The sequence below is a fragment of the Chionomys nivalis genome, chromosome 18, assembly GCF_950005125.1.
Source record: "Chionomys nivalis chromosome 18, mChiNiv1.1, whole genome shotgun sequence".
Classification (NCBI taxonomy): Eukaryota; Metazoa; Chordata; class Mammalia; order Rodentia; family Cricetidae; genus Chionomys; species Chionomys nivalis.
The window spans coordinates 8245079-8259228 of record NC_080103.1 but is presented as its reverse complement, the minus strand read 5'-3'; the positions used below and the strand labels follow the sequence as shown (position 1 = coordinate 8259228).

At 42.1% G+C, this 14150-nt stretch overlaps 1 protein-coding gene and 2 pseudogenes across 1 annotated transcript; 1 reads left to right on the top strand and 2 right to left on the bottom strand.

Moving 5' to 3' along the window:
• Positions 1–2955: 2955 nt before the first annotated feature.
• Positions 2956–4047, bottom strand: LOC130889947 (speckle-type POZ protein-like). The gene has a single exon (XM_057793860.1). The coding sequence runs from the start codon at positions 4045–4047 to the stop codon at positions 2956–2958; it is 1092 nt and encodes a 363-aa protein (XP_057649843.1).
• A 4589-nt stretch (positions 4048–8636) lies between these two features.
• LOC130889946 (nascent polypeptide-associated complex subunit alpha-like) lies at positions 8637–9362 on the bottom strand (annotated as a pseudogene).
• Positions 9363–10482: 1120 nt separating this feature from the next.
• On the top strand, positions 10483–11366 carry LOC130889945 (speckle-type POZ protein-like; annotated as a pseudogene).
• The last annotated feature ends 2784 nt before the right edge of the window (positions 11367–14150 follow it).

Below are 14150 nucleotides of genomic sequence, written 5' to 3'. Positions count from 1 at the left end.
ATGACTTGGCCAAACTATTTTTTATACAAGACTTAAGCTAGTTAGAATAGGATATTTGTACTTATTGTATATAATTTCATAGTAGGTTTAGAACTCTCTTACTTAAACAAAAGGGGGAGGTGTTGCGGGAGGTCCTTCTGCTCCTCCAGCCAATAGCTGCTGAGATACCAGCCCATTGGGGCGTGGTCTCTCTCCCTTTAAAAAAGCGGCCACTTCCCTCCTCGCTCTCTCTTCCAGCTCTGCTTCTGGCGACTAGACTCCCTTCCTGATTGCGCAGAGGGCTGTTGTCTGTGATGGTGATCTGTAAATTTTTTCCCTGTTAAATATATAACCATTTTATTAATCATAATTCCAAACTGGTGTTTGTGACTTACGCCTTCGCCTTCACATGTCTAGCAATCCCTCAATTAAAATACTATTTATATGCACTCTTAACTTTGGTCTTTGATCATATACAGAAGTCTGAGATAATATATGTTTCCTATTCCATCATTTAGAACACTATGATTTTTTACAGTAGGCACTGGATTTTTTAAATTTTCCTGGTGAGACATGTTCTCCACAATGACTGAGAATGGCGTGACCATGTTTGAAATGTGAAAGTGTTGGACCCTGCAGTCCAACTACCAGGAGGAGTCGCCCCAAGAGACCATCTCTTATACCACAGTTGATGTAAAAGCATGAGGAGTTTATTAATTCTGTCATGATAGGGTCTTTCAGCATTCGAGAAGCCAGAAAAACCCCGAATAGCTGGTACAGACTACTTTTAAACAAAAAGCCACAAAAGAAAGGGGGTTTCTGGGGTTTGTTTTTTTAACTATTATGATTGGCTTATTCAAAGGGCTATTACTGATAATTGGCTAGAGAGTTGTTATCAGATCAGGTGTGGTAAGAGGGAACATCTGAGAGTCACATTGCCCCTTTCATAGGGACTGAGTCAAAACACCAGGAACTGATTCAACTCATAAGGGTTATCTTGCCCCTATTCAATAACTGAGTTCTATTTGGAGAATATTTACAAGGACTCAGAAAGATGATGGAAGGTTCCCAACATTTTGGTATTAGTACGTGGATGTGTAGTTGTTAACTCCTTGAATCCCAGTGGGGGCACTGCTGCTGAGAGGCCTCAAAATTGGCCTCAGAATTGACAGAAAGGCTTTAGAGTATTTTGAGTTCTACAAAAGCAATTCCTTTCGACAAAAGCTTGTGATTTGACACTAACATGGCTACTAACATAAATATGAACATGCTGTTTTCAATCATTCATGACTAAATCAACAGGGAGCTTGACTGGAATTAAAGTGTAAATCTACTACTCCACACTAATCTGGAAAGAGCTGTAGAAGAAAAACAAGGAGAATCAGACAAAGGAGTGGGGGAGAGGAATACCCAGGCATTGACCCTGTTTCTAAGAGAGTATGAATTTCTGACAATTGCACAGAAGGAAGATTTAGCACAATTAATGAAAACTCAGAGACAGATATTGTGGTTCAACCTGAATAACAGAAAAGAAAAGCAGTCAGCCACTGTATCTTACCTCTAACTCAGAATGAAAATGGATGAGATTCTCTCTCCATGAATGCTGAAGTCTCCACACTCCACTGAGTTCTTTTCTTTCCCTTTATATGCCTATCTCCACGCAATCATATAACTGCTGCCTCACCCTACGTAGTGCTGGAATTAAAGGCGTGTGATCCCAGAGATTGGGATCACCTTTGTGTGAGCTTTGTTTCTTTTTTTAAGATAGATTCAATCTCAAGTAGCCCAGGATGACTTTGAACTCACAGATATCTCTCTGGCTCTGTCTACCGAGCCCTAGGATTAAAGGTGTTTGCCACCAGTCCCTGGCCTGTATAACGGAATAGTATGGCTGCTTTGCCCTCTGATATTCAGGCAAACTTTATTTACTAAAAGCCAAATTATATACCACTATAGAAGGTGAGAGAAATCAGAGGAGAATAAAGAATCATATTTTCAATATGTAATGACAGAACCACTGGTCAGAAAGAGAAAGTTTGAATTCTTAATGAATCAATCCCCTTATCTTTTTTCAGAAAAATTAAATATCATTTTTCAAAGCCGAGTCAATCAACACACTGCCAGGTGCAGTTGTCTTTTTCCCTTAGGCCTCCATGTCTCACTTTTCACAAGAGCATGATGGGCCGTTGTTCATACTGCCACTGTCAGTGCCAAGAAAGAGAACTGAGGGCTTGTGGTCCTCTGTGGCAGTGAGGATTGCGCCAAATCTCCCCAGCTCAGCAGAGTTGGAGGGACTAAAATGGGCTTCACCAAACATTAACACTATTAGAACCCACAAACTGATTTTAATATTTTACTCAATTTATATTTTATTTGGGTAAGGTTTTGTCTAATGAGGTGGTTGTTCCCATGAAATAGGAACTCAGAACCTCTGTAGCCCAAGTTAGAGATGGTTGTAAAGTCCCCCATGTTTGCTGGGAAATGATCAAGGTTTCCCTGCAGAAATAACTATTGCTTTTGTCAACTGAGTCATCTCTCTCCAGCTCGCACATGCTGAGTTTGGAGGGAAAATGTCTTTTTTTTCTTGCCCTTCTCTTGTAAATAAACATTCATGTTTCTTCTGTCCTTTGTTCTGAGCCCTTGATCATATTGTCTGCTCATCCAATGGAGACAGTTTTCTGCAAAGAAACCTTACTGGGATGAGCTTGGGATCAGCAAAACCCTGAATCCCAGTGTCCATCTGATTGGAAAAAAATCAAAGCAGTCTAACAACAGAACAGAAGTTGCATAGAGTATACCAGAGTCCAGTTCTGCTCCTCCCCCTACCTGCCCTTCACTCATTTATAGAGGTGTTGAAGCCAGGCCTAGCAGCTGTGTTTCCCCAAATTCATTGTAAATGTGCCTCAGAGCCCACAGTCTTAACAGGTGTCATTAATAATAACAATGGCTGTTTCTTCTGGAAGACACACGTAGGTCCTAAGATTGCTTCAGGCGTTTGAGGGGGGGTTCCGGGAAAAGACCATGTGCAGGAACCAGAGAGGCACATACTTCAGCCACCAAGTGGGGATAAGAGTCGACCACTGTCTTCCAGCTCGAGGTCTGAAAAACCTCAGAAGCATGAGCTGTAATGAAATCCATTGCCCGAGATTTCAACTGCACTGAGCTGTGGAGATCAGCTAGGAAGAGAGTGTGGGCAGCATTCTCCACAGAGAGTTCCCTGCAGAGGGCGCTCTCACACATAACCTTCAAACGCTCCAGGCCATACTTGTCAGCAGCTGCAAGCACAGCATCTGCCATGCTGTGCAGATCTGGTTCTTTCCCGGTATAAATGAAGTCCATCATTGCCTTGAAGACTACTGGTTCTAGGTCATGAATTTCAATGCGATTCGTTCTGCTCTCTTCCATGTCATGTTCAAACATGGCTCTGAAAACTGGAGAGCGAGCAGCTAAGATGGCCTTGTGAGCATGGAATTCCTGGCCAGCTACCACCAGGCAGCAGTCTGTGAAGCGGGAATTCTCCCACAGCTCTCCTAGATCATCTACCAGTGTGCACTTTGGAACATCGATCCCTGGCTGCATGTTCTGTTCAGAGATGCTGATGCAGTCCTGAACCACACTCACCTCACAGCAGAGTGTGAGTTTGTCATCTGGGTGAAGCAAACATCGAGTGCAAAAAAGGAAATCTCGAAGAATGAACTTTGCGATACCCCAGCCTTCGTTTTGGTCAAACCTGAGAACTCTTTGATTGTTCATGATTCGAAATTCCTCTCCTTTGGCATTTATGATCCCAAATTGGAACTTTGCCCACACGGGGCTCTTTGGAGAGCTGTGCAACACTAGGAAAACTGACAGGTAACCTCTGCTTTGCTCATTGTTCCCATTTATGTATAGTTTCATAAGCCATTTCTGTTTGTCATTGGCTCCTGGTGAGAAAGTGGGGCTTGCAATGTGATTGCCCAAGTTTCCCTCCAAGCAAAAGGAGAAGTTGCTGATGGTCCATCTGTACGAGAATTTGTTGACTCTGATCTGTGTGTAGCCTCTGCTCTCAGCTGCCAGGTCTCCTGACATATCTGCTGCTGGGGGTCTGAAGGTTTACCTGGAGCCAAAGAAGAACGGGATTGTTCTCTTCTTCAACCTGGGGGTCACAATTACAGATTTATTTTAGATTTTTAGTTTCTGTTTTTCCACTTGTTTCCTCTTCTTGAGGTTACAAACTCTGTTCTTTCTGAATTTCTATATATATATTGCCCTATGAGATTCAATGAAGACAGTCTAGCGTACTAGGGATTCTTTCTTACATCACTCCATATTTTCTAGATAAATATTAAGTAAGAAAGTGATTAGTTTTGACAATTATACACTACTTTTCACAATATGGAACATTTTATACACTCTTATATTGAAAAGTGTACTATGATTCTCTAAAGAAACAGAACACATAGAATGGCTCTCTCTGTATGAAGGAGAGTGATTCATTAGAATGACTTAGGGCTGCAGTCCTACTAATCCCCAAAGGCTACCTGTGACGAAAAAGTGCAAGACCCAATACTTACTCAGTCCCGCCATCTGACACGTTGGCTATTCCTCAGTCTATGCTGAAATTCCAAAGATGATTCTCTACTGCCAGGGAAGGAAAGGACTTGCTGCAAGGCAAGGACAAGCAGCAAATGGCAGCAGCTTCCTCCCTGCCTCTCCTTTATGCTATTAGCAGAGGGTGTGGCACAGTTTAGGGTGTGCCTTCCTGCCATGAGATCTGGATTAAAGGCGTGTGACTTCTGGCATTAATTCCAGATTAAAAGTTTGTATTTTTCAAAAGTGAAACAGCGGAAGCAAGGTCTAAGGGAGCAGAAGCCAGGAGGAAATCCAGTCCCTGGAGCCAATCCAGTCTTGATGTACTAGCAGACCAGGATTGAGCCCTCTCTCTCTCTCTCTCTCTCTCTCTCTCTCTCTCTCTCTCTCTCTCTCTCTCGTTTCTCTCTTTCTGAATGTGTGTTTGTATTTGTATCTGTTTATATGCCTTTCTATTTGTTTCAGTCAGTTTGTTTTGCTGTAATGACCAAGACTTTCTCTGGTATGTGGACAATCCTGTTGATTAAGGCCCATGCCTCTTCCTGATGGTGACCTGAATCCTTTTGGCTGTTCCAGGTCCTCCAGAGAATCATTTATCTGAAATAAAAGCCCCACCAGCCCCATTCCTGGTGTGATACTGTACATGAGCAAATACTCTACTTGAGGCGCAGTCAGGTCTAAGTTCCCCCATAGGAAGCTGCTCTCCTCTTCAGGAGCACACTCAGGAGAGCAATGAAATAGTAATGCAAAGCTTATGTTTTGCACATGAGGAGTCCAGCATTGACTGTCTACCTTTGTTTCAAATGACACATTGGAGGGAAAGGGTACCTGCCTCCCTGTCCCTAAACCCATATACAGAAGAGTCCCTGATGCTACTAACTAGCCACCTAGAAAATGTTCCTATGTGAAAAACTCAAAAATTTAGAGGTCAAAACCAATTGATTGATTTATATTGTCTTGAGGGATGAGCAGCATTGGAGGCTGATTTTCAGGAGAGCTGGACTGGCGATTACTGAGTGGATTGAATTACTGAAGAAATGTTCACGTACTTGAGGCTTAGCGTGTCCATTCAGACATGTTAATCTGGAGAGAGATGATAGATATAAGGAGCAGTTCACAGCTCACAATCTAAGGGGAACTGTATCCAAACCCCTTCTTCAGTAACTGTTGAATATATTCTGCATCCTTTGGAAACCAGAATACTCTCTCATGTCTAAGGCCCAGCATAGTAAGCATGGAAGTTCAAAGTTTAAAGACAACAGCACACACCAGTGAGGATGAAAATTAGGACGTACTGAGAAGCTGTGTTGTGGCGTCTACATGAGGGAAAGGAGAAGTATTTAGTATTTTGTCAGAGCACACCCCTAAGTGGATCAGGAAGACTGTATAGGGAGGATTAATTGAGGAGAAGAGGAAAACCACCAATGAGATTTGGTAGAGCCATCCTGGGTCTGTGAGTCTGGATGGAATAAAAGGAAGGAAAGAAGACAGCCACACTCAGCGTCCTGCCTATCTCTGCTTCCTCCACCATATATAAACTCTTCCACCTGAACATTCATGTTGTGAACACTGAGGCCCATGACAGAGCGAAAAACCACCTCTTCCTTAATCACATGTTTCTTGTTTTGGAAGGAATTCTTTAGTGTGTGTGTTTGTGTTTGGGGGGAGGGTCAGGGTTTCTGAGTAGCTATGTAGCCAGTCCTAGAACTCACTCTTTAGGCCAGACTGACCACAAACTCACAGAGATCCACCATTCTCTGCCTCCCAGGTGCTGGCATTAAAGGCATGTGCTACCCTGCCTGGCTTATGGGAAAAACTCTTACAATATAAGAAGTGTAGTAACAGCTGTGTGGGAATGGGCATCATTCCTTTATTTATGGAAGACTGACCCCAGTAAGCAAAATGCACTTGTGATGGATACTCATATTTTCCTACTTGACTAGACCTGGAATTAACTAAAATCCTACAATGGAGGGCACAACTATGAGTAATGTTATGCTTAAGGTGAAGTAAGTAGATCACTTCAAATGCAGAGGGAGAAAGACACAAACATTTAAACTGGACCTCAAGGCTAGAGCACACACCTTAAATCGGGACACACCTCTTGTCTTCTGGAAGCCTGTGAAAGTATATGGAAGATAGAAGCTGTTGCTCTTTGTCTGCTTGCCCTCATCTTGCAGCAAGTCCATTCTATCACTGGCATTAGAGAATTCTTCATAATTCCAACATAGACTAAAGAATAACCTGCAGATCTAACCTGCTGAGCTGAATATGTACTGAATTCTTGGACTTGACTTCCCAGGTAGCCATTGAGACATTGTAGACAGAAGGTTCTGTCCCACAGAGCCCCACCGTCCTTCCTTTCCAAAGAAGCTCACAATGACTTATATTAATGATAAGTACTTGGGCCTATTCCTTAGGCTTGTTGCTAACTATCTCTTACAACTAAAATTCATTCATAAATCATATCTATATTTAGCCATGTGACTTGTTACCTTTTCCGTGTAAGGCATTTTTATCTTCCTTCTTCTGAGTCTGATTACAACTGTGTTTCTGACTTTCCTCTTCCCAGAATTCTTCTAGTCTGATAGTCCCAACTATACTTCCTGCTTGGCTACTGGACATTCTGTTATTCATCCAATAAGAGCAGCAAATCTTTAAAGTGGACAAGATAATTTTTCCACATCATTTCCCCCTTTTTTCATTTCAAAGCGAGAACCCTGAATCTAATTTCCTTTTTTTAGTTTTTTTCCTGAATATTATCCCTAACAACTTGTAACCAACATGCTAAACATAAACAAATATTCATAATCCATTTTTGGAAGATGTGGGCTTAGTTTTCATGCTGTTTGGGGGTGTTGGTAATCTTATTAGTATCCAAAGCAATAATTTAGGGTACTGATCACATCCTGACTGGAGTATTCTGTGAAGCTGTATTCAGCCAGCAGTCTTGAAGCTGTTCTGGATGTGGGACTCAGAGGAAACTGCAAGGTAGTTGCCATGAAATGTTGCATCATCTGGGCACTTCACGTCTGTCCAAGATTTTTCAGAGGGGTCTTGCTTGATCAAACATGGATTTTCTTAACCCGGAATGAATCCACAACTTCTCATTTGCTGTGGAAAGAAAAGCAAAACCTCTTTCCAAAGAACATATATTTTGACTCAAATTTTGAAGTTGAGATATTTTTGAAATCTATAGGTTGGATTAATCCATCAGCACTTATACTCAAATGCATTTTACCAGCTTTTGCTCCTTCCTCTGCAATCAAACAATTCAAAGACCAGACAATAACATAGAGTAACCCAATTCTCTGTGTATTTTACATCTTTATGTGGCTTTTTAAACATTCTATTTCTTTTAATTGTATTTTAATTTTTGTTTTTTTGAGACAGGGTTTCTCTGTGTATCATTGGCTGTCCTACATCTCACTCTGCTGTAGACCTCACTGGGCTTGAACTCACAGACCACCTCCCTCTACCTCCCAAGTGCTGAGATTAAAGGTGTGTGCCACCACACTGGACTACTCTCTTTTTGAAAGTTATTCTCTATCCTTTTTTCTTCTCTCCCAAGTGTACATATATTTTTAAACACACTGTAGTCACTTAGAGGGTTTTTGTCTTAAGTCTGTCTTGTCTGTATATCCTGATCTTTTTCTGCATACACACGTCTTTAATCTGCTAAGTGATATGCCTACCGTAGAGCTGCAACTTTGGTAGCTGGCTCCACCCCATTCCTTAGCCATTTGAGAGTCTAACTTCATGGTGGAGGTACTGGCAGGAACCAGTTTTATTGCCACAACTCTGTGAAGTTTCAGGTCCATTCCACCACCAAGAAACCTGTTGATGGCTGCATGGGCCACTTCAGTGTTTGGTGGAGGAGCCTCTTAAAAGAGCTGTGAGGCTCTGTGAATACCACTGAGTCAGGCAGCCTCTCCTAAAGGGGCATACTTCTGCATACCACCAGCAAAAAGAGCCTGCTGGAGTAGTGATGGTTGCCTACAAGCTGTGCTTGATCCTGTTCCTGTCTGTCTAGATTCATTTTCTTTCATCCAACCAGAAGCCATAATTTTATTAGTGATAGAAACAGTTCAAATTTGAAACCAAGCTGTAGTTCCACCTTTGAAACACCAAAAAAGGGGAAGAGGGTAGGGGGTGACCTCGCTGTCAAATAGTTGCATTGTTAATTTCATAATAGCATTCACGATATCATTACTGTTGTTTCTCAGGTGTCACTGCCTTTGCTCTGGGCACATTTGCCCGTGACATGACCAATTCTATGTCCTTAACTTCCACACCTGCTTCGTCAACCTCCTCGACCTCCTCCTCCTCACTCTCCTCTTGTACTGTCTGAGTCTGAGTATTTGCTTGAATGTTTGAAACAGCTTCACCTTGAACTTTTGAACTTCTCAGCAGCTGCTAACTATGCTTGCTGAGACAAATCTTCAATCTTGGCTTCCCCAAATACGAGGTCGGTGTCTGAAGCTGGGCTCTTGTAGACATCTGGTTTGGTAATGACTAAGAGGATAGTTTTAGATTCCTGGATAGTGACTCTAGTAACCCCTGAAACCTGTCAAAGACCCAGTTTGGCATAGCCCTCTGTGCTTTTTTTCACTCTGGCCCTGCTTTGCTTTACTGACTGCTTCTTCATTGATTTCAGCTGCCGCCGCCAGCTGGGCTTGTCTGTGTGGAGTCTTGCTCCTGAGCTCTGGTACTGATTCATAGCTGTCAGATTCTGTTCCCGACCCTGTCTCAGCCTGGGACTGTGGCAGCTCCTGTTCTGTGGCAGGGACGGTTTCTGTGGCTTCATCAGGCATTTTGCGTAGAGGATGTGGAACTAAGATGGCGGTGGAAAGAGAGCAAACCAGAGCGTCTAGAATCATCTTTGTTTTAATGCTTTCTCAAGCTTTATGTGGAAATTCTTGGCAAATGTTTGAGTGCCATTTGTAGACAGACATTTCTGTCTTTCCTGGTTCTGCAGTCATTCAGTCTCAAAGAAACAATCAGAGGCTTATGTTAATTATAAATTGTTTTGCCTATTGCTCTGGCTTATTACTATCTCTTACAAGTTAAATTAACCCGTAATTTTTATCCATGTTTAGCCATGTGGCTTGGTACCTTACCTCAATAAGGCATTCTCATCTTGCTTCCTCTGTGTCTGGCTGGTGACTCCATCTCTGCATTTTCTCTTCCCAGAATTATCCTAGTCTGATTGCCCTGCCTAGACTTCCTGCCTGGCTATTGGTTAATCAGCGTTTTATTAAACTAAAACATGTGACAAATCCATAGAGTGTACAAGAGCATTCTCCCATAGCATGGGATTAGCAGAACTACAGCCCTAACTCTTTTTAATAAATCCCATTGTTCATACAAAAAGAGAGTTATTCGGTATTCAGGTACTTGGGGAATGTTCATACAGCATTTTTGATATGAGTGGATGAAATTTCCCAAATTATCAAAAGTAGTATATGGTTATCCAAATATGCTACCAATTGACCTAAGAGCCAGTTTTGAAAACAATGAAGTGATATAACAGCCCCTAGTATTCTAGACTACCTACTCTGAAAGTAGCATTGTAATTTGGATAATTTCAGAGACTCAAAGTTTTAGCCTTATGGAAGAGAGAACCCAGAAGAAACAGAAACTAAAAATATGTATTGTGGCTATTATTGTTGACCACAGAGAGACAAAAGAACAAATTCTAGTTCTTCATTTGAATTCATTTTATCCTTCAAACTGCCTCCGGAGAAATGTCACAGGATGCCACACCCCAGAGCTGAGACTACAAAATGTTCAACATCCAGAATTTCATTTGCAGGTGGACCATTCACAACTTCTGTTTTATTATGGAGGAAATTTAGGAGAGCATTAGAAGCCCAACTTTCTCAACAGGAGGTAATGAAAAATGGTGTTTGAGAGTTTACCCAAAAGGTTTCGATGAAGAAAGCTCAGATTACCTGTCAGTTAACCTAGAGTTGCTCAGCTCTCCAAAAGTTCCATTATGACATAATTCGAGTTTTGGATCATCAACTCTGAAGGAGAAATTAGTGAAATTGTGCCAAGGCTAAAATCTTTCAGGTTCCTTCCAGGTTACGAAAGGGGTTACAAAATGTTGATCCTTCAAGATTTTCTGTTCACCATGCATATTGGCTTCTCTCTGAAGGTGAGCTCACTCTCCTCTGCATAGGGATTCTGATCCGAGACTCCTACAGAATCTTTGAGGGAAGCACACAGTCAGAGATCAAGGTTCCAAGGTGCACACTGTCCAATGAGCTAGGAGAGCTGTGGGAGAATTCCCAGTTCACAGACTACAGCCTAGTGGTAGCTGACCAGGAATTCCAGACTCACATGGTCATCTTAACAGCTTGCTCTCCAGTTTTCAAAACCGTGTTTTAATATGACATGGAGGAGAACAGAAAGAACCGTGTTTAGACCATTGACCTGAGCCACAAGTCTTCAAGGCAATGATGGGCTTCATTTATAATCAGAAGGAACCAGACTTCCACAGCATGGCAGATGCTGTGCTGTCAGCTGCTGCCAAGTATGGTCTGGAGAGTTTGAAGGTCGTGTGTGAGAGGGCTCTCTACATAGTACTTTCTGTGTAGAATGCTGCCCACACTCTCTTACTGGCTGATCTCTAAAGTGATCCAGATCAACTGTAAATCCAGGTACTGGGTTTCATTATAGCTCATGCTTCAGAGGTTTCTGAGACCTCAAGCTGGAAGATAATGGTAGATTCATACCCCTACCTGGTGGCTGAAACATACAGTGCCCTGGCTTCTCCTTCCTGCTCTGCTCTGGAGCCTGTTCTCAAAGCCTGAAGAAATTCTAGTACCCTGTCAGCTGTGACCTTCACATGTATCCCAGAATCAGTAGTCAACATTGTTCCCAATGACGCATGGGTAGACTATGGGATATGTAGAGTATTTACAGTGAATCTGGGAAAAGACATCCTGATGGAACAGCCTTTAAGACAGCTATAAATTTATTGACTGTCAGGCTGGGGGAGGGGCAGTACTGGATCTGGTATTATCAGAGCAACCTGGACCCTGTTGCTGTAGTGGTTCGACTTTTGTCCAATACTTAGCTACTGAGATTCAGTTTATTTAAGGCCTCAAGCACATCCAAATAAAGTTTCTTTTGATAGACTTGTCTGGATTGAACTGAAGAAAATATATGATCAAGGGCTCAGAGCAAAAATAAAATCTGACATCAATAAAATATTAAATAGATAAAATAATAAAATCTGCTTTGTGAATTCTCGTGGTGTTTCTGTTCAAAGGCGTCCATTACCCTACCAGCTCGTCTCAGCTGTTGAAGTTTGTGCAGGGTCCTCATGGTCTCATACATACAAAGGTTCAATGAAATGATACCTATTGAAATTGCTATCCCTGTCCAATCATCATCAGTTAGGTTTTCTTCATCAGCTGATGGGAGCAGACACTGAGTTCCACAGTCAAATATTAGGCAGAGCTCAGGGAACCTTAAGGAAGAGGGGAAGGCAGGATTGTATGAGGGATCAATGATAGCAGGAGAACAGGGCCCACAGAATCAACTAAGTGGGGTCATAGGGACCCACAGAGACTGAAGAGCCTGCTATACACGCTGTTGTTTTTTGCTGAGGGGATTTTGTGGGACTGCTAACAGAAGGAGTGTAGGAAAACTCTAACTTGTTTGTCTCATCCAAGGAATATTTGCTTTCTTCTGGGTTATCTGCTTCAGCCTTGATACGAGGGTTTGTGCCTACTCCTATTGCATCTCATTATGATGTGTTCTGTTGAGATCCCCAGGAGGCCTGTGCTTTCCGAAGGGAAATAGAGAAGCTGTACATCTGGATGGAGTGGAGGGAGGGGAGACTATGGTCAGGATGTATTGTATGAGTGAAAGATAAGAAAAAGAAAAAGGAAAAAAAAAAGAAAAAGGGAAAAAATCTGAAAGGCATTTGAGAAAGAAGTATATGGACAGATATGCTAAGGAACAAAGAACGTGAAGATCCTTGTGTCTCCTGTTAATGTCCATCACAAGGTGCCTTCAGCAGTGGAGGAGTCCAATAATCAAGGAGATAGGATGACCCATTCCGTGCACAGTGAGATTCTTTAACAATTCATCTCGATGATTGCTCGATGTGCCCAGGATCAAAGCAGCCAAAGTAACTGAGATGTGGGGTGTCCATGAGATCAAAACCATGGATATGTACTTCTCAAGCCTGACCTTTTACCGCTGTTGCTGAATGGCATTTCAGCCAATAGCCCAGACAACACAGAAATTCAGATATGTCACTGTTTCCTTGGCCTGACCAGCCAACAGTTTGGCAACAGAATGACTAGATTGAACCATTTTCTCTTTAGAAGGCACAACACTTTGTCCTTATTGGAGTAAATGTTTAATCTAGTTACGGATTTGCCTTTCCTGAATGTAATAATTTTATCAAAACTACCCGGTCTTCCATCATGGTATTCCAGACAATATGACTTCTGACCTTGGAACTAAATTCACAGCAGAGGTGTATAGCAGGGACCCACAATCACGGAATCCACTGGTCTTACCATGTTCATCAACTTCTTAAATCATTTGTCATGACAGAAAAATGGAATGACCCTTTTGAAGACACAGTTATGGAGCCAATAAAGGGGCATCAGCCTAGAATACTGGGACAGGATTCTCCAGCAAGCAGTATATGCTTTGAATCAGAGTCCAAAATATGATATGATTCTCTATATCTCAGATTCAAGGGTCCAGGAATTAAGTGGTGGGAAAGAAATGTTTCCACTTACTATCAACCCCAGTGATTGCCTAGGGGAAATTGCTTGCTGTTCCCATGTTCTTAATTTTTGATGGCCTGGAAATGTTGATTCCTTTTTGATGGTGTGGAGGCAATCAGTGCTCCTGACTGGAGCCATAACAAATATTCTGTTAATCTGGAACTCAGACTTCTCCCAGGTCACTTTAGGCTTCAGGTGTCCTTAAGCCAACAGGCTAAGAAAAAATTGACAGTGTTAGGAGAGGTAATTTACCAAGAAGAAATTGGATTGCTTCTCCAAATAGAGGTAAGAAAGATGATGGGTGTTGGTCAGGATATCCTTTAGGGATATACATGGTCCCACATAGTACAGTATCTAAAGATGATGGGAGACAGCAGCAGCCTAATGCAGGCAGAGGACAAAAGGTACAGACACACCAGTGGTGTGGGAACATGGTCTGTACTCTGTCAGTTACATTTTAAATAAACGCTGATTCGACAGTTGCCAGGCAAGAAGTATAGACAGGACAACCAGACAGGAAGTAGAGAGGAGTCAAGGAGAACAGGAGAATTCTGAGAAGAGGACTCAGTTCTGGCTCAGACACAGAAGAAGCAAGATGTGACTACCTCGCTGAAAGAGGTACCGAACTATGTGGCTAACATATACTAGAATAATGGACTAATGTAAGTAATAAGAGTTAATAAGAAGTCTGAGCTAATTTATAATTAATGTAGACCTGTGTGTGATTTCCTTGGGACTTAACAATTGTGGGAACCGGGCAGGACTAAAAACCTCAGACAAAAGCATTTGTTCAACTATGTTCATAGCAGCATTATTTGTAATAGCCAGAACCTGGAAACAACC

Coding starts and splice junctions, on each gene's coding strand:
- LOC130889947 (XM_057793860.1), bottom strand. CDS start 4,047: ATGTCAGGAGACCTGGCAGCTGAGAGCAGAGGCTACACACAGATCAGA.